Here is a 19,480-nt window from a genome sequence, read left to right on the forward strand (position 1 = left end):
CGAGCCCCGTGTTGGGCTCTGAGCTGACAGCACAGAACCTGCTTGAGATTCTCTCTTTCCTCTCTCTTTCTCTGCCCCTTCCCGGATCATACTTGCACGTGCTCGCTCGCTCGCTCTCTCTCTCTCTCTCTCAAAATAAATAACCTTTATGTATGTACATACATACATAAATACATAAGAGCACAAATAGACAGTGGGCACTCACACAGACCCTGACCCACCCCCAGCCTGCAGACTGGTCCAGGGGCCAAGTGCAAGCTGCTGCACACTGGAGACGCTATAGAGAAAAGAGCACTGGTGTCCCGACTTCACATCCCAGCCCTGTGTAGCTTTAGCCAACTTCCTCTGTTTCTTTATCTGTGAAGAGTTCTTAGCAAAATCATCGTCCGTGGTGGGGACACGGTGAATATTTGTTGAATGAATGAGTCAAGACATCCAAGATTCCATCGTAACTAGCACCCTCATCCCAAATGTATTCCTGAGGGGGAAATTGTGGCTACAGCTTCTAGCACCCACCTCCCCACACACACAAATGAATATCCCAGAATTTGAAGTGGCACATCAGAAAGTTCTCTGTTCTGTTCGATCCAAACTTTTGGTATTTTAATGTTATAGATTTTCTCTCCCAAATGTCAGCTTCTCTTCTATTTTTCCTTTCGCTGTCACAACAAGCATACAAGTATTTTCAATGGAATTTTACCAAATGGCACATCTTACATTTTGTAAACTATATACATGCACACTCCTCTTCTCGCCCCTCTGCCAAGTTCTGTCTCAGGGCCCAGTGATTTTGCTTCTTTGACCCTCATCTCCTGACTCAAATGCCCAGTCCTAAGGTTCCACCCAGAGCAGGTTATTCCTGGGCTTAAAGAGAGGCCAGGGGCAAATGAGGAAGCATCAGGCCTCCTTAAGCAACAGGGGGAGCTTCTGTGTGACATTCACTAAAGCCCTGAGCACACCAGCCTAGGAATGCCAAGTCCATTCCAAATCACTCTTCCTTCCTTCTTGGCATCAACTTGCCCGGCTGGGGACAGGAAAGGGAAGCTGGAGCCTAGCAAACCCCAGATTACAGAAATAGGATGGTGCCTTGGCTAAGGGCGTGGGCATTAAGGTCAAAAAGAACCTCTCTGGGCATCATGTTCTTTATCTGTAAAACACAACAATAATCCCACCTCAGAGAGTTATTGAATGACATAAATATATATATGTAATATACATTTAATATACATAAAGATACTTGCAGATCAGGATTTTAAAAAAAAGTTGCCATATCCCCAAACCACTTCTGTTTGACTTTGGAAGGAATAAAACAGTCTTTACACTCAATTTGCTTTTTAATTGGGCTCATCTGCAGCTAGTGCTGCAGTGGTGGGGTGGAGGAGGGGACCTAAAGAGCTCTGGAGGCACCATTTGTCTTGGGCATATCAGCAGTGTAAGCCCACCTACTACTCTCAGACAAGCCAATGCCAGCCATGCTGAGAAAGCACTCACAACCTGCACTCATGGGCTGGAGATACCGCATCAAACAGCACATGGGTTGGAAAACAGGCCAGAGACTAGACTGTTGCATGAGCAGCACAGCCAGGACAAGCAGTGGAAGTCAAAGTGGTTACAGTTTAAAGAGAATATTTTGGAGCAGAAACCTGGCCTCAGAGGCTGTCAAATCAGCGGACCGACGTCCAAGGTCCACAAAGGTAGGAGGTGTTGCACAGAATCCAGTGAAAGAGCTTTGGTCTCCAGAAAGCCTAAAGCCAAACAGATCAGCACCCAGGACAGCGACAATCAAATGTATGGCAGCACTGAGACATCGCATTCACCCCCACCATCCAGATCAGAATCAGCAAACATAGCAGGTTGCCGCCAGTCCCTCCCCTGCACCATGCAAACCTCATGGAGCAGTCATGGCATTTTCTATGGTGAGCCCACATACAGCCTCAGAATCCTTCTGAATCCTTCCCAATACAGCATTCAAGGCTCAACCAGTTGCTGGTCTATTAGAGGAAAGCTATTGGTTTACCCTGTCTTCATGGAATCACTGACAAAGGCCAGTCTGGTTGAAAACTAACTTCAAACCTCACCAAAGGTAGCAAAAGTATCCAAGTCAGAAAAAGAGGCACATCTTTAGGCTTGATTGGAGGTGTTGGGTAGGAGGGGAGAGGTGAGGGGCAGGGAAGTGTGTTTGCAGAATGAAACATCCTAGCCCACCTCCCCCACTTCAGAGGTCAGACTACCCGGTGCCATGTCTTTCTTCCCATTTTTTCCTTTGTCTTCTGTGAAAATTGCTTGAAATATCCATGTCCTCATAAATTAGATGCTTCATTCACACACTGATAATTTCTTGGGGCCAACTCTGTGCCAGGCATGGTACTAAGCAGCAGGGACACAGTAGTGAATAGCACCTGGCCTGCTTCCCTGGAGCTTACAGCCTGGTGTGAGAGTCAGTGTCCATCAACAATTAACCCTCATTAGTTTGTCAGGACAAGCTAATAGCAGGCCAAGAGAGTGAGATGTGTACCTCACACATGTAACCAAGGAGCCAGCTCCATAGGAAAGAGAGGAGCCTTCAGACAGGTAGGGATCAGGGCCCCTTTCTTTGGAAGTTCCCACCTCCCAGGCCTTGGGGAAAACCAAGGCTTGAAAAGTTCCTGTAGGCTACAGCACAAAGGGAACAAAGATGTTGGAATAAGGGGGGCTAGGGGGCTTGCAGACCCTACCCCACGGCATCCTCCAGCCCTGGCGGTGTCCACACCTCCCAACAGCCCAGCCTCAGAGCAAACTGGATGCTTGGGTTGAAACATCAGTATGAAGCATTCTCAGGGAAGGCTGAGCCTCTGAGAGACACCCTGTGGGCTCCGGGGGGCTATGCCATGACCTCCAATGCCCTCCACCACCACCACCCAGGGCCAGAGATTGAATGCAGGTGGGAGGGAGAGGTCAGGCCTTGGACACAGTCTAGTTCAAGTGCTTGAAGCCTTGAGTCACCCTTGTCTCCATCACCACCTCATTTCACTTCAGCACAGTGACTGTTTGCTCTTCTAATTCCTCCTGGAAGACTCTAAACAGCATATTTGCTCAAGAGCTGGGGACAACATTCCAGTCTTAGAGAAGCAGAGTATTTAGGCAAATGCAAACATATGCTGGTTTCTCTTCTTAGTTACATTCTTGGCAAAGGAATTATTTCACCAAGAGACAAATCAGGACTTTCGAGGGCCCATTCATTCCAACCTGGCCCCAACGATGGGACTGCTGACCCTTACCAGTCCCCAGACCCTTTAAAGACATGTAATGTGAGTGGCAGCAGCTATAAAAGGGTGACACAGGGATCCCTGTGAGGGAACTACTCTATGTCCTGACCCTAGTGGTCACCTAGTGGTGATAAAATTGCATAGAAGTGAATACAGACACCCAAGTGCCTATAAACTGGAGAAGGATGAAAAAGGTCTCTGGATTGCATCAATGTCAAATGCTGCATATGATATCATATGAGTTATGCAACGTGTTGCCCATGGGGAAACTGGGCGAAGGGTGCATGGGATCTCTCTGTATTATTTCTCATAATTGCATGTGAATCTCAGTTATCTCAAAATTAAGTCTTTTTTAAAAAAACACATAATGCAGAAACTGTTTCATCTTGGGAGTAGGACTGGCCTGTTTTCACAGAGCAGCCATAAGAAAACCTAAAACTATTTCTCCAAAGCCCATTTTTGTGCATTTTTAACAAAGTATGATTTTTTTTTTCATATGGGAGGTCTTCAAAAAAGCCACATTCAGCGACATCCACATGACCTTACCTGGCCCCATGACCCTTAGGGTGCCCCTCCCCTGACCTATGCCCCAGCCTGTGACTCTGAAACTCAGGGCAGACCATGGTAGAGGGAGGCAAGGGGCTGGGAGGGCCAGGTGACTGTCCAGTGTGAAGGACAGTCTTTGAAGAGGAGTCTTCTGGGAGGACCATGCTGGCTGGCCTCCGCCTCTACCTACATGCAGCCCTTCAGATCCCTGCCAGCAGTTTATTAATATTTTATTGAAAACTCTAAGATGATTCAAACTTCAGCTGTCATGATAAGGTGTCGTTGCTAGGCAACATTCGTGCTTGTCTACAGATCTGTTTTTGCAGCTCTTCCCCCACTGGCAAAGCTCAAGGTTAGGCCCTAGCACCCCGAGACCCATACCGCTCAGACCCCCAACCACCATGTGCACCCAGCCCACTCTGAAGCACTCAGCCACCAGCCAATGGCCTGGCTCACGGGTCTCCCAATGCCCAACGTGCCTCCCAGGAGCCACAGAGTAACCCCTGCCCCCAACTCACCATACTCGCTGTCGTAGAACATGACAAACTTCTGCCAGCGCAGCTCTGTCACCAGCCTGAGCATGACGTCATTGAGGCGCACGGGCGGTCTGGAGGCCAGCGTGTAGGCCTCACCGTCAGGGCTGGGGTTCAGGTGGCAGGCAGTGCGCGGAGACCCCCCTGGGTTGCGCTGGACAAAGAGGTGTGGGATATGCATCGCATCTGTGAGTGACTGCAGGGCGTTGGCAGACGCACAGCCAGTGGACGTGACCAAGGCCAAAATCCCCTGGGTCATGAGGTCACAGGCTAGAAAGAGAGGGAAGAGAGAGGAATGGGTCAGCACGGGGACAATGCTGCACTGGCTTCGATCCACATGGCCCATGCCTAGCAGCTCATGCCCGGGGCCCCAAGAAATGCTCCCTGCCTCCAGAGACAGAACTACCCTGGACCAGGCCAGGAGCTCTCACATGCAGAGTCCCACTGATGCTTTCAGGGATCCTGCCACCCAGATGTTCTTACACCCATTCAGCAGATGAGGAAACGGAGGCTGGGTGAGGCAAAATCATTTGCTCAAAGGTTACTCAAAGAGGGACGGTAGGACGAGAATCCAACCCACATCTGCTTGAGACACCCATCAGGGTTGCTAAATTAGCCATCCTGTTTCCCACCTGGGATGTGAGCCTTTTAAGAGCCAAGAACTCATATTGTGGATCTGTGTGCCTCCAAGGCCAAGCTACAAGCCGTGAATATACCGTGTGCGCTATGATTGTTGGCTAGACTGAACTGATTGAGGCTGAAGGGAATAGATTACATCAGAAAGTCAGGGAGACACTTACCCCAGAGGACTCAGGTTTCAGGCAAAAAAAAAAAAAAGACAGCACTCCTAGGTCTTCTGGCCAAGTCCACTTAATTTATATCATAAAATACTGGGTCAAACCCCAGATGAAGCAGTCAGTTCCAGAAGCCCAAGATTATTCAAAAGCCAGTTGATAATAACAAAGGAAGATGCACGGCAGCTAGGTGGAGGAGAAGAGGGAGGGAGGGAGCCGCCAGCAGTCTGTTCTTGGGCTGAGGCCCTTGCAGCCCATCTTTTGAAGTCATCCAGTATCCGTGAGGGGTGCCCCTTTTAGCCACAGACTTACGTCTTTGGGGGACATCAGACCAATTAATAGACACATGCACTGCCCAACACTGCAACCCCCTGCTCTGGTTTTGAAGCAAACATTTATTAATAATGCTTATGTGATGGAGGGATGTGGGAGAGCAGATGCAGCTTCAAAACACAGCCTGGGAATGTCAGCAGGCCATCTGCCGCAGACGGCAGACTTTTGAGCAACTTTGACAATGCGGTTCTTTCGGTTGAGAGCCTTTGGGTTTATGTAAACGTCTCAGACAAGGCTGAGAGGAGACCAGGAGCAGAGGAAACAACCCCAAGGAGAAGGCAGTGGGGGCCTGGGAAGGTGAGGGAGGAGGGAGGCCCTCCACACCTCCAAACCCCAAAGGCCGGCTGCTCGCCACGCAAGGGCGCTCACTGGGCACATTCACGAGCATCAGCAGGACGGTGACTCAAATGCCCGCAGTGCTCCCTGCTGGACCCTCAACCCGCACACACAATGCAGGGGCAGGGGTGGTGAAATGAGATCCTCTGATGTCTCTTGGGAGTCACACAGCCATCCAAATGCTCTGACCAACTCCCATGCAAGCTTCACATGGCAGTTCTCTCCCAAACAAAAATCCAATTGCGTCATGCTCCTGTTTAAGGCCTTCAGTGGCTCCCAAGAGCTTTGGGGACAGAGTCTTGTAGGCTTCCCAATGCCTGTAGCTTCCTGCTCTTCACATGCCCCTGCCCACTATGCCCAGGCCAACCAGCCCCGTTTGAGCCCCTGGAACCCTCCACATTTTCTGTTCCCTCTTGCAACTTTCAACTTGAGTGAATACTCAAGACTCAGACTCTATATCCCCAGACTGGCCAGCAACCCCCTGTCCTGAGCTCCCCCTACACCCACACTTTCCCTATCAGGGCATGATGCATGGCTTGTGTAATTCTCTGTCTCTCCTAGGACCACACACTCCAGGGAGCCATGTGATGTGCCTGTTCTGTTCATCATCCTTCCCTAGACACACACTGTGTCCAGCACATGGCAGTTGGCAAAGACTGGTGCAAGAATGCAGTAAGCCTGGACATTTTCATGCCCTCTGGTCAATAATTCCACTTTAGGCACCTATCAAAATTATGGGAGTGGCTCTGGATCCCAAAACATTCATAGGATACTTATCCATGCTGTTGAAATATTGCTCACAATCTAAAAGATGCAGATAGATGAGTGGTTATGAAAAACACTCCATTTGTTGAAAGCATATGTCGCCTTTAAAATTATTGATGAAGATACTAAGGTAACATGGGAGAGTGCTTGTCATAAAAAAGTTATGTGAAAATAATACAAAATTGTATGTCTTTTATTACATCGATTAAATAAAACTCAACACACATGAAAGACCAGAAGAAAATATTGCAAAATGCTAAAAGTGCATTTTACAAGAGGCCTGAACTGATTTTCCTTCTTTTCCATATTTTGCCAAAATTTCGAGTCATGAACAGATCATTCTTTTAGAAAAGAAAAATAATCTTCCAATAATGGGTAAGTTGTGAAGCTATATAGGAGGAGGGACTATTTTCTGAGAATTTTCCCTGTGCCAAATACTATTGAGTGTGTGTGTGTGTGTGTGTGTGTGTGTGTGTGTGTGTGTGTTGAGTACTTTATGTATGTGTCATTGTGTCCATTTTCCAGATAACAAGTTGTGAGGCCACACAACCAATAAGAGACAGTGCTGAACTGAAATGCCATCCAATCTAAAAAACACTTCTGAGAGGCAGCTAAGTGACAACAGCAGGGCACGAAATTATACACACCCCAGAACTGTAACTAGATAAAAAACTTGCTTATGGAAAAGGCAGGAGAAAACACCAAAAGGCAAGAAAAGAACAAGGTGTGGTGATGCTGAATGGATTTCTCTTTGTTCTCTGGTACATACTTTCTTCAATGCCAATACACTGAATTTCTAACTCTAAGAAGTAATCATACAAAATAAACTGGACATCACAAGGATGGAAAGCTGTCCAGGCACCCAGCCCAGGACACCCACAAGAGTGCTCCTGGCTGCCATCACTCACTCCCGGCCCTCCACTGCCCACCCCATCCAACTCCCTCCCAGGTCATCACCTGACTTCTGATGGCAAACCCTGTGCCCATTCCATATACACCGGTTCTGAAGTCACTGAACCTCTCTGAACCTCAGTTTCCCCATCTGGGCAGGCATCCCACCGTCACTGCAGACTGCTTCCTTCCCCTCTGTGTGTTTCATACATATACTCAGCGCCCCCTACTGTGTGCAAACCCCTGCACTGGGCACTGGGGGAGCAAAGGTCACCAGCCCCAATTCTGAGAAGCTTGGATCCACCAAGAAGACAGACCCCATGATTCAGCCTGTGGGGAAGGAGAGATGAAGCTCCTTGGGACCCAGAGAAGGGTGACCTCAGGGTCTCAGAGAAAGAGGATTTAAACCAGCTGAGATGAAGGAAAACAGCATGACAGAGGGATGCAGCATGACAAAGACACAGGGGCCAGGCAGCAAGAACATGCTCAGGGAACAATTGCCTGACTGGTCACTTTGCCCCAGTCCTGCTGGTAGCCAGGGACACCAACTTCTTGGCTGGGCCTGGGCTCACCAGGGCAGCAGCAGAAGCCCTAGAATCTCACTAACCAAGGTTCCGGTTTGGGCTCCTCCGGTCACATGGGGTGAGAGCTCCAGTGATCCCGTCTGTCCTATGACGTGGCCGGTGCTGTGCCTGGCACGTCCTACCCTGAGAATCCCAGGTCTGGAGAAGCCTGGATCAGCAGGATGCTGGCATTTCAGGGAACACTGGCAGGATTGTGATTGTGAGACTGTTCCGGAATGCTGACGGAGCCCATGGGTCCTTTGTGAGCCTCCGTTTTCTAATGAGGATAAGAATCTCTACCCAGCAGAGCTAGGGGAACATGGACTTAGGACATGGACAGCAAGTGCCAACCCTTGCTGTGTACAGGAAAGAGGTTAAATAGAAGCCAGTTTCCTGCCACTCTTCTTGGGCATCCCCATCTCCCCCATCAACGTCCCCACCCAAGTCATGCCCAGGATCCCAAGAAACAGTAGTTAAGACAGAGAGCGCCCTCACTCCTGCTGCTGACAGCCCTCGCCATAGAGGTGGGCACCACTGCCCCACCCCTCGTACAGCCACCTGCAGCATCATGCAAACTCCTCAAGCCGCCAGCCTCAGAAACTGGGTGGATAATTAAGGCTGGAAGCTTCTCCCAGGCACTAATGGAGAGGCCCGATGAAAGTCAATTTCCAATCCGTTGTGAATGGCCTGCTAATTGGGGCACTGTTGAAATGATGGTTATTTAGAGGCTCCTAACATAAAAATAATATGATCAAAATACATCAGATCAAAGCCAAATCAGCTATTAGCTTAATCAAGGTTGTGTGCTCATTCCGGGACAGGACATACCCCCAGTGCAGAGAGAGATGCTGAACCCCAGTGACAGTGTCCCCTGACCTGAGTCCGAGTCTGGGCCCTGCCACAAACATGCTGTGGGACCTTGGGCAAAGTGCCGGCCCTCTCTGGGCCTCTGTGTTTTCTCTGTCATGTAACAATGATTGCGCCCACTTCACAGGGGTGTTGTGCTCATTCCGTGAAAGGTCTTGGTATGTGAAGAGCCATTCGCACCGCCTGGCACGCAGTAGGGATGCAGAAGTCACCACTGTTATTACCTCTCCTGCTTAGATGTGTTTCCGCAGCTCACTACAAGATAAGAGCCTTTGTTATAATTCTTTGCCTCCAATATCATGTGGTCATAAAGCTGATCTCTCTCTTGATTGCAACAATGCATGCTTGATGGCTTGATAAGGACACCCTGAGAGTGGCTCATCAGCTGGGAAAGCAAGAAGCAGAGCTGAATGTGATGATCAGCTTCGAGCCCCCTCCCCAAGCCTGGTGGCCTAGGAGAGCAGAGGGTCTCTGCAAAGATCTATGCACTGCCCAACAGCATCCCAGGAATTGGGAGAAAGAGGGTGCTCAGAGCTCAAGCTTGGGCCCAAATGAGAGGACCCATGGACTCCGCCAGCATTCCGGGACAGCCTCACAATCACGTTCCTGCCAGTGTCCCCTGAGATGCCAGCATCCTGCTGATCCAGGCTTCTCCAGACATAGGACTCTGAGGGTAGGTCGTGGCAGGCACAGCACCGGCTACATCACAGGACAGACAGGATCTCTAGAACTCTCACCCTGTGTGAGCTTTCTGATCTCCTGGGGAGAACACTGCAGCACAGAGAGGGCTGGCTGGTCAGCCAGGGCCACCTAGCCAGAGAGCACAGAGCAAAGAGATCATCAGAAGCAGACCACCAGGAGCCTCTAGAGCCAGTCCCAGAAGAGACAGTGGCCAGCAGGGGACAGAGCCCAGGATTCTGTGGCTAGTGCTAGCCAGCACTTCCCTGGACAGAAACGCCTAGGACAGCTCCACACTCAGGGCAGGCCCCAGGGGAGGAGCTGGCCGGCAGGCACAAGGCCTCTCTCTCTGCTGACAGCAAATCCATGCCGTATCAAGTCATTCGGTGCCTGCAGGTGGACACTGTTGAGAAGAGAAGTATCCCCAGACATCGAGGTCACTCCAGGTACTACCCCGTTTCATGTCCAGTCTTCTCCATCCCCATCAGGATTCCTGGAAAATTCTCAGGCTAAAATTGGTTGGGAGAAGCAATACCCCAGAAGCCTTGGGCTAGAAGAGACAATTTGTGGTGCCACCACTCAGAAATGATGGCCACAGCTGTCCCAGGCCTCCCCTCCACCAGGTGCCCCTGGCATATCCACACTGCTCCTCCCGAAAGACCAGATGTGGCCCGGCATAAGTGAGATCCACCCACGTGGGCCCCTCAACCTCACGTGCCAACTGGCCTCTGGCTAGCCCCTTCAAGAATCACGAGACTCTTCCAGATGGACAAGGCAAGAGAGAGGGCACTCCACCTGGGTAGGAGCAGAGGTGCCCGGGGAAGCCTGCCAAGGCTCTGCTCATCTCAGCAGGCAGCAGATGGGAGAGCCAGGCTCTGGGCAGCCCAGGGCTTCACCCTACCCTACAGAAGGAACGGTCTCTCTCTCGGGTGGGGGTCCAGCAGGCCAGCCCCAGGAGCTCTAGCACCTCTGCCTGCCCCGTAAGTGGGGCTCCCAGTGACAGCTCGTTATCGTAATCATCTTAACAGCCATGAGCATTCACCCTCCCCTGAGCCACCCTCATTATTGGTGCCCTTCCTTTCCTCCTTTAAGCTGGCATTGCTTTATTAATATTTGAATTCTAATGGCTAATGCTTTAAATTAAGGTAGCATTTATAAATACTTTATAGTCAATGAATAATTGACCAAATTTAGTATTGTCATAACTCATAGTAAATTATTGATCTATGAAGAATAAATATTTTTTCATGTTTTATTAAGACACTTAAAAGGTAAACAATACCATCAAATGGTGGGGGGGAAATGGGTGACAGTACCAGACAAAGGCAGGTGCTAGAGCTCTGGTCCCTATAGTACACCGACCCTCCCTAGCCACTTACCATCAAAGGGCACCCCCCCAAAGGGGAGAGTCACCAGGGTCTTCACCCTCCTCCCTCTTGCGCATCCTGTCCTACAGACCTGCTTAAATAACACTCCCAGTGGCTTCCTCCTGCCTTCACTCCCATCTCCTTGCTCAGTTCAGTGTCTGTCCATCTGTCACTACAGCCACTCCATTGCAGACAACCTCACTCCCCTCTCTCTCCTTACGTGGCACAGCTGGTGAAATCCCAACCCGGGGTCAGCCCCCTTCCCCATGTCTGTGAGCAAACAGTGGAGAGTCAGAAAGACCCACGTGCCCAACAACGTGGTGACCCTTGCAAAGCTGTGTCACCTACCTCACCCTGCCATTCACCTTACACCCTCTCCACCACCTTCTCTGCCCACTCTCAGATCTCCCCAACTTCTCCCCCAAGTTCAGCTGATGACCTTGCTTCATTCTTCATGGATAAATGGAAGCCGCAATCAAAAGGAACTCACTCCACTTCTTGCCACCACATTTTCACATCTGTCTGCATTTGTGTTAGAAGCTGAAGAAGACAGCCTCTCCCGTCGGAGGTCGGGCCCTGCTCAGGAGCTCTGGGTGCTCCCACCTCTTGCTTTCTTCCAGACCAGACCCATCACTCACCCATCAGTCACGCCCTCTCTCTAGGAAATCATCAACCTTCCTTGTATTTGATCTGTCCCTTTACAAGTTAAACCTCAGCCATGTGGATGGTTCCATAGCTGTGGCTCCAGCCCACAGCCCTCTCCTGGGCTGCCAACCCCCAGCCAGGGGAGGCTCCCTTGCTGAGTTCACTAGCAACGCAAACTTGGTTTATCAACACTGAGGTCCCTGGGGTGTGACCTTGTCCCTCCTGGTCACCAATCTCTTCAAAAGAGGCACCCCTCTCCACCACTTGTCCTTGACCCTTCTCTCTCCCTGACCCTCTGCATCCAAGCCATCATCAAGTCCTAGATGTTTTATCCCCAAAATATGCTTGGGTCTGTCAACTTTCTTCCACCACCTTGGTCTAAACCACTATGACATCCCTACTGGACCCACATGCATCCAACCTCCCCCTGGGATCTACACACCATCTATGCCAGTGGAATGGCCTTCATGAAACACCAAGCAGACTGTGTTGTCCCTGCTTAATACCCACATTAGCTTCCCACTGGCCTTAAAATAAAATCAACATCCCCAAACAGGCCCTGCAAGGCCCTGCATAACCCACACCCATGCCCTGTGTCCCAGGCAGGCGGCCGTCGGGCTGTAACTCAGACACTGCTTCTCCTGCTTCTAGGTCTCTACAAACTCCCTCTGCTTACAGTGCTCCTCCTGCTAGCGCTCTCATTCTGTGCTTTTGTGGGTAACCGTCACCCCCCAAAGAGAACTTTCCACAACCCTTATTTTCCCTTGCTGTACTTGGCCTGCACACCACCCACCAACATTTGCAGTTGTGGACTATTTTGAGCAGCCGCCGCCAGTCATCTTTCTCTGAACCATGAGCCCATGAGCAAAAGCGCCTGCATACCGCTTACCCTCCGAGCCCCTGGCCCAGCGCCCGGCGCAGCACAGCAGAGCAACAAACTATTTAATACTCCTAACAACTCCGCAAGAGAAGCACTATCGGGGTCCATATTTCATTGGTGACACAGAGTTTTCAAACCTACCAAGGTCCCCAGATACTCATGTCCTCCCAAAAGGGTAGCCATGTTCCAAAATTTGGAGAAGGGGAGTTTCTTAATTCACCAAAAGCTCAGAGGGTGCCAAGGGGACACTGGGAGAAAAGTTGGCTGGGCCTGAGGAGGAGGCTCCTCCAGGAGGAGGCTCCCCCAGGAGGAGCACCCCCAGGGCAGGAGATCCCACAACCCTCTGGCCTCACGGTCAGCCCAGGCCAGGGGACCAACAGCAGCAGGGCCAAAAGGTCCCACTGGATGTTGGACCGTAGCCTGAGGCAGGTGGGCAGCTGGGGCAGGCAAGATGCACAGAGACAACCAGGAGGGTGGGGTAGAGCTGGCAACGCCATGCCAATCTCTGGGGCCTCATCCTTATGCCAATTAATGAATCAAAACTGATTCCCTGCTCCCGCAGATTGGAAACACAGGGAACACTGGGTGGGATCGTGCTGGCTTATTTATAGCTCTCCAGCTCCTCGTTAATGATTTTTACTGCTCCGCCAATGGAACGCCAGGCTCCCGGGCCGGATTCGTACAAAGCCTACACTGTGGAAGTTAAATCAGGACAGTGACAAGTCCTGGGAGACTGAGAGAACCTCGAAAGCAGCCGGGCACCCAGGAACCTCCTGTGGCTCTCTCTGCACCCCAAGCCCAGACCTCCCTTCCCGGACGCCCCTCACCCTGCCTCAAAATGCCACTCCCTACACCTGATCACATCTCTTATCGCCTACTTGTCTCCCTGCCTCCCAGCATTTCTTTCTCCAACCCACTCTGCAGACCAAAGTTCAGCAACCAAGCATGCCCCAAAATACCTGCCATGCTCCCCACTGCCTAGGAGTCAAAGTCCAGTTTGTGAGATCCCCCAGGACCCCTCAACTCCACACACCACATGGCACCCATCTGTTGACCAACCTTCACAAGCCCTGTGCTCTCCGCTGGTCACCACACCCATCCTAATCTCTAAATTTGCACATGCAGATTCCTTTTGCTTGAAATGCCCTTCCTCCACCACTATGACCTTCAAACTCCTACTTCTCCTCCAAGACCCACCCCAAATGCCTCTTTCTCTATGGAACTTTCCTTGACTTCCCCTTGCTAAGGAAAATTAACCATCCCTTTCCCTTCAGGAAAGTACTGCATCCTAGCATACTTCTATCAAGCATGTATTATTTAACTTCATGCTTAATTGCTAGGGTCCAAGAAAAGAAACTGAGTTTCATGGCTTTCTGTATCTCCAGGCTCAGGGCCTGATAAAGAGATGGTCAGGGGATGTTCACGGAAGGCATGAGTAAGTGAAAGCACAGATGCATAGAGAATGAGTGAAAAGCTGGAAATGTCAGTGCTATAAGGTAAACGAGTCACCCAGAGAATCCGTGGGATGGGAAACATGTCTGGAATGATGCAATGGAAAAGTCTGCCTTGTCAAAGAGCAGGGTTAGCTCTGGGCAGCACAGTGAATGGGCTCTGGGGCCTCCTGGACTTGGCTCAGAATACACTCCTTGCATGGATGAGCCAGGGCACCATGGGATACTCACTTCATCTAATCCTGCCCAAGACGGAGGGACTGCTTAGAGGAAGAGGAGAGTTGGAACCTTGGAGGAAGCAACAGCACTGTTCTGGAGCCAGCGAGGCAAGGGAGAGACACAGCCAGATCCGAGGAGCACCGGTTCCAGGGGCCCTGGAGGAGGGACAGTTCGGGGCCTGAGCCCGGGTGGCAGCCTGGCTCCGAGAGAACAGCAATGGACAGCTGGCAGCACAGAGAGGTCTCTGGAGAACTCGGTGTTCCCGGGACACGCACTAAGGGACATGGGGCACCCCTGCATGGCCATACCCCAGAGTACCCAAGAAGGTGTTTTCAGCTCTAGAGCAAGAGTGAGAAGGAAAAGACTGTGGCAGTGTCTGGGCTGGGGATAAGGACACAGCCCTTCTGCTTCTCTGGACTGTGGAACGGGAAGACGGGAGCCTGGCCACAGATTGCCACCAGGTGCCATCCATCTAATCACTGAACCCATAGCCTCCCTGGGAAGTGGGTACCACTACCTCACTCTAGACAGGGGCAGAGACCCACAGTTAGGGTGTTGCCTGAAGTCACAGGGGAGCCTGGGTTCAAACCCTGAGCTGCCTCTCACCCCAAAGTTAAACACAGGGGCCCAGGAGACAGGCAGGCCCACTGCTACAGCTGTGTGTTCTCAGGCAAGTCACTTAAGCTGGCTGAGCCTCAGCCTTCACTTATAAACAGGCTAATGACAGCCCCATCTCTAGGGCCACCACAAGGGATAAATGAGCTAGAGGCCAAGGATGGATGTACCCAACAGGCCGGATCACGAAGCCTGACCTCAGCCCCGCCCACAGCCCTGGGCTGCCCAAGGCCAGTTCCATGTGTGCCTCTCCCCTTCCTCCACCTGCATTTTTCTTCCAAAAGTGAAGGCCATCCAGTCACCAGGCACCCCCTGGCCTGTGCTCCTTCCAGGCCCAACACAGCCCTCTGAGACGGGGAACTGAGGCTCGGTGAGGCTTCTGGATCTCCCTTCCCATCTCAACCTAGGTCTGACTTTTCTAGTTCTCTCTGGCTCGCTCTCTCATTCTCCCTGCTGTTGTTTCTCACTTGCTGAGCCTCAGTTCTCCCTCAGAGTGCACGCGTGGTGTGTGTGTGTGTGTGTGTGTGTGTGTGTGTGTGTGTGTGCGTGCATGTGCATGTCTCTCCCCCACCAGCCTATGCCCTCAGTAGGACCGACTGCCCTGGAGGGACACAACCCCATGTCTACGCTTCAGCTCCCAATCCCCGTGCTGGGTTTGGAAGTTGGCCCGTGGATGCCCAGCTACTAGGCCCTCAGCACTCCAGTCTCTCCACCCACAGAGGATTAGTGTCACAGGAACAAGCATCACCTCTCAGCCTGCGCCCCTTCCAAAAAAACTGGGAGGGCACAGAAATGTCCCCATCCTGCCAAGCTCCAGCTCTGAGTTCTAGCTCCAAGATCTTGCACTAATCCTGTACTTGGCCTCCCCACAGACAGACAAGAGGCAACCTCCAGGCTCTGAGGTGCAAAGCAGGGACTTGGAGGCTATCCTGCCTGTGTCACATTCTTATCTTTGTTACCTGCATTCCCCTGCAAGCAACTCACCATTCTGGACCCAGGTCAAGTAGCTCTTCCTCTTCAGGGGCCTTCTTCATCCAGTCAGGACAACAGAGGCCCTGCCTCTACTGTCCCCCTGCTTTACACACAAGTGCAGTTCAAACAGTATCATTGTTTGTTCGTAGATCTCTGTCACATACTGGACTGACCCCTAAGGATCTCTCTGTCCCTAGCACCAAGTCTGGGGCTGGACACTCAGATGCCTCAGGGGAGCAGCAGGGACAATAGGACAATGGGGGATGGGCATGCTGCTGGCACTGGTCCACCCGCCATCACAGGGGCAGCCCAAGATGGCTGCTCTCACCGGGCAAACCTAATGGCAATAGGTCGTCACCACCCTGTGGGCCCGTCTCTAGGGTGAGTGCCCACAAGGATGCCCACACACACCTCAACAGCCTGCGCAGGTCAGGTACGAATGGATCCAGTCCTCTGTGCTACTCTGTGGACTGTCATCTGGTGAAGACCAGCACTGAAGCACTGGCCCGAAGCCATCCCGATGGGCAGGGACAGCCTACTCTCAAGGGGAGGATGCCAGCACTGAGCCCCCAGCTTCTGGCTTTACTGACCCAGATAAGCCACTAGTCCATCCTGCCACATTCCCTTACTCTCCCACTGGGAGGGCCACGCCTGACCTCCAGATGGGAGCCTTGAGCTCAACACTGCCACCTGCACAATGTCCCTCAAACAGGGTGTTTGGACTCCCTCCTTAGGCACCACCCCTCCACAGCTCAGTCCCTTCTCTTACTCTGCCCAGCCTAGATGCCCCCCACCTTGGCTGCCATCAAGCCCCCATGCCTTGTAGCCAAATCCAGGAAAATAGACAGCGAGAGGCAGTCCCTCATGCCTCCCTAACCTCTCTGCCACACAGCACCCTACATGGTAAGGGCAGGAGTGGGGAGCTGGGGCGAAGCCAGAGAGGTGGCTGTGACAGATGAGGCTGGTTATACCCCAAGGCCCTGCTGTGTTCATCATATCTTTGTCATGCTTCTTACATGGAGCGGTCCAAGAAGGCTGGTGTCCACACTTACTGGTCCAAACCCACAGCTGATTGTGAACAGAACATTGGAAGGGGGGGGGGGGAGGCTTCACAAATTCCTGACATGTGTCTTACAAATGAACTTCTTTCCATTCAGCCCATTACTCATCTCAGGAGGCAGCAATTACAAAGCCCAAGCCCTATCCTGTCACTTAGCATCCAGGAGCCTGGGCCAGTCCCTTTTCAGAATATCGGTGGTGTGTTATCTTTTAAAGTAGGAGGACAAGGGGCGCCTGGGTGGCTCAGTCGGTTAGGTGTCCGACTTCGGCTCAGGTCATGATCTCACGGTCCGTGGGTTCGAGCCCCGCGTCGGGCTCTGTGCTGACAGCTTGGAGCCTGGAGTCTGCTTCTGATTCTGAGTCTCCCTCTCTCTCTGCCCCTCCCCTGTTCATGCTCTGTCTCTCTCTGTCTCAAAAATAAATAAACGTTAAAAAAAATTTTTTTAAGTAGGAGGACAAGGAGGAATGGGTCACAGCACCCGCATTACACACAAGACATGAAAACAAAGCCTCTGGCACAAAGTACATCTTGAATCAATTCTACGATGCTAATTCCTTCCCCCTTGGGAAGGATCCATTCGCTCATCCATCATTCATTCACTTATCAGGTACTTAGTACCCTCCCTCCCAGCTTCTTTTAAACTAGGCACACAGGGCTGCAGAGGACAGCCAATGACACAAAGGGGAGGGTGGCGGGCTGCTGTCCAGCCCACTGGGGCTGAAACAGAAAGAAACGAAGCACTCTTTCCCTCTTAGAGAGATGGAACAGCCCAGTGGTAAGATGACAGGTGCCAGAGCTGAACTGTCCGGGCACCCCAATCCCTGCTCTGTGCCTCAGGCTGTGTGTGGCTCTGGGTAAGTCACACCCTCTCCTCGAACATGCCCCACCTCGAACACAGGCTAACCACAGTGATTTCAAATCAGATAAATGCATTTAACCAAGCAAAAGCAAACACACAAACAAGACCCACAGCACCTACCTCCTAGGATACTAACAACACTCAAATGAGTTAGCCCCCACCAGGAAGTACAACTAACTGATCATCTGCACAAGGAGTGAACTAAGTAAGACCAGAGAAGAAAGCAGCCCAGCCAGGTTCAAAATCAGGCTGCCTGTGAGTGCCCAAGGCCACCCTCGGCCCTCCTGTGCATTTCCCCAGCAGGGGCAGTTCTGCTGGCCAGGGATGAGTGGGGCAGCACCCAGCCTGGCCTCTACCTCCCAAAGCCTGCAGCTGCTTTTCTCATTCACCCCAAGGCTCCACATGGCCTTGATGTCTACCTCCAATCTCATTATCATCCTAACAGCCATCATGACAGCACACAGCCTCCAAAACTGAAGAGACAGTGCCACTTTTAGAGAATGAGTCTAGAGGGGGCAGCTGCCTCAGCTCCCAGCAGCCACCACCTGACAGTCTCCCAAGTAACGGGGTTGGTGTGGGTACTGGCCCAGCCCCCGAAGACAGCTTTCCCTGCATCACCAGGGAAAGGAGGCAAAGCCCTCAGGACACAGACGATGGCCCATGCCACCCTGGCCATTCAGGCCAGGCCTGCTGAGCCCAGCTCTGAGGAGGCTCACTCCTGAGATGTGCAAAAACGTGCCCAGCTGGCCTGGGGACATTACCTTCCTTGGTTTCCAGGTGCTTTGGAGCAGACAGGGAGAGAAATCAGAAATCTTCTGCAGCCAGCAGGGATGAGAGGGGATCCTTGCCAGTGATAATGAAAAATTTCACAGTAGCAGATGCTTGGAGAAAATTGAAAAATACAACAAAATTCACAAACCAGAGAGGAACTTAAGAGAAACGTGATCAGTGGGGCTGTTTTCCCATTGGCACCTTTCCAGGCATGAGAAGACTGACTGGGAACCAGGTCCTCCCTACTAGGTAATTCAATTGCCCCCCCCCCCAGAGCCCCAGAGGCCACCACAAATCTCTCCAAGCACCTACTATGTGCCCAGCCAGGATCCATGCCAAGAACACAGAGGATGCAAATATGGCCCCAGGTCCTAGAAACGCCATCTGGAGAGGGAGCTGGGGCATGGGCCGGGACACTGTGGTCCCGTATCCATGGAGGGATGTCAGGCAAGAGGAGTGTGGGTAGGTAGTCATGAGGCCTGGGATGGCAAGGGGGCTTCACGGGGGACAGGGCAGCTGATGCCGGGACAGAACACAGACAAAAAGGGAACCAAGAGAAAGAGAGCAACTAGGCTAGCAGCATGCCATGAGCCGAGGCATGCACACGAATGGCATCTGGGGATCTGCCAGGAGGGAGCCACTCATGCTGGGGTGAGGGGGAAACAAGGAAGGTGGGTTCAGAGTGGAGGTCTTGCCCGCTCAGCTGAGGGGCTTTGTTTTGATCCCATGAAGGAGGCTTGGAGGGTTCCTGAGCACAGGCGAGGCCTGCTCAGAGCTTACCTATGGAAAAATGGCCCCAGTGAGGACACAGCAAGAAGACTAAAGGCCTAAGCTGACTCCTCCTGCTCCCTGTCCTGGCAGGACCTGGGCCAGGAAGTATGGAGGCAGGAGGCAAGGAAGACAGTCAGGGCCACTGCAGGTCAGAGGACAAAGTCAGCTAGATGCACAGAATGGGGGGTGGGCAGTCAGGCAGACCTAGGAGCCAGGCTCCCCCACAAAGCCAGCAGGACTAGGGGTGAGGCACCTGTCGCCTAGTGGCACACGCTACCCTTACACTCCATTGCCTGGCATCCTCCACAACCCTAGGAGG

The 19,480-nt window shown here is 51.9% G+C and overlaps 1 protein-coding gene across 5 annotated transcripts in view; it reads right to left on the reverse strand.

The window, feature by feature from the left end:
• Positions 1 to 19,480, reverse strand: part of GRID1 (glutamate ionotropic receptor delta type subunit 1) — a 701,884-nt gene that overhangs the window by 539,452 nt on the left and 142,952 nt on the right. For 4 of the 5 annotated variants that reach the window (XM_045437898.1, XM_045437899.1, XM_045437901.1 and 1 more), the window contains one exon: positions 4,310 to 4,594. The exons of the other annotated variant lie outside the window; for it this stretch is intronic. In XM_045437898.1, the coding sequence (XP_045293854.1) occupies positions 4,310 to 4,594 (285 nt within the window). The remainder of the gene's footprint in view (positions 1 to 4,309; positions 4,595 to 19,480) is intronic. 5 annotated transcript variants of the gene reach the window in all.

This window comes from Leopardus geoffroyi, chromosome D2, assembly GCF_018350155.1.
Source record: "Leopardus geoffroyi isolate Oge1 chromosome D2, O.geoffroyi_Oge1_pat1.0, whole genome shotgun sequence".
NCBI lineage: Eukaryota > Metazoa > Chordata > Mammalia > Carnivora > Felidae > Leopardus > Leopardus geoffroyi.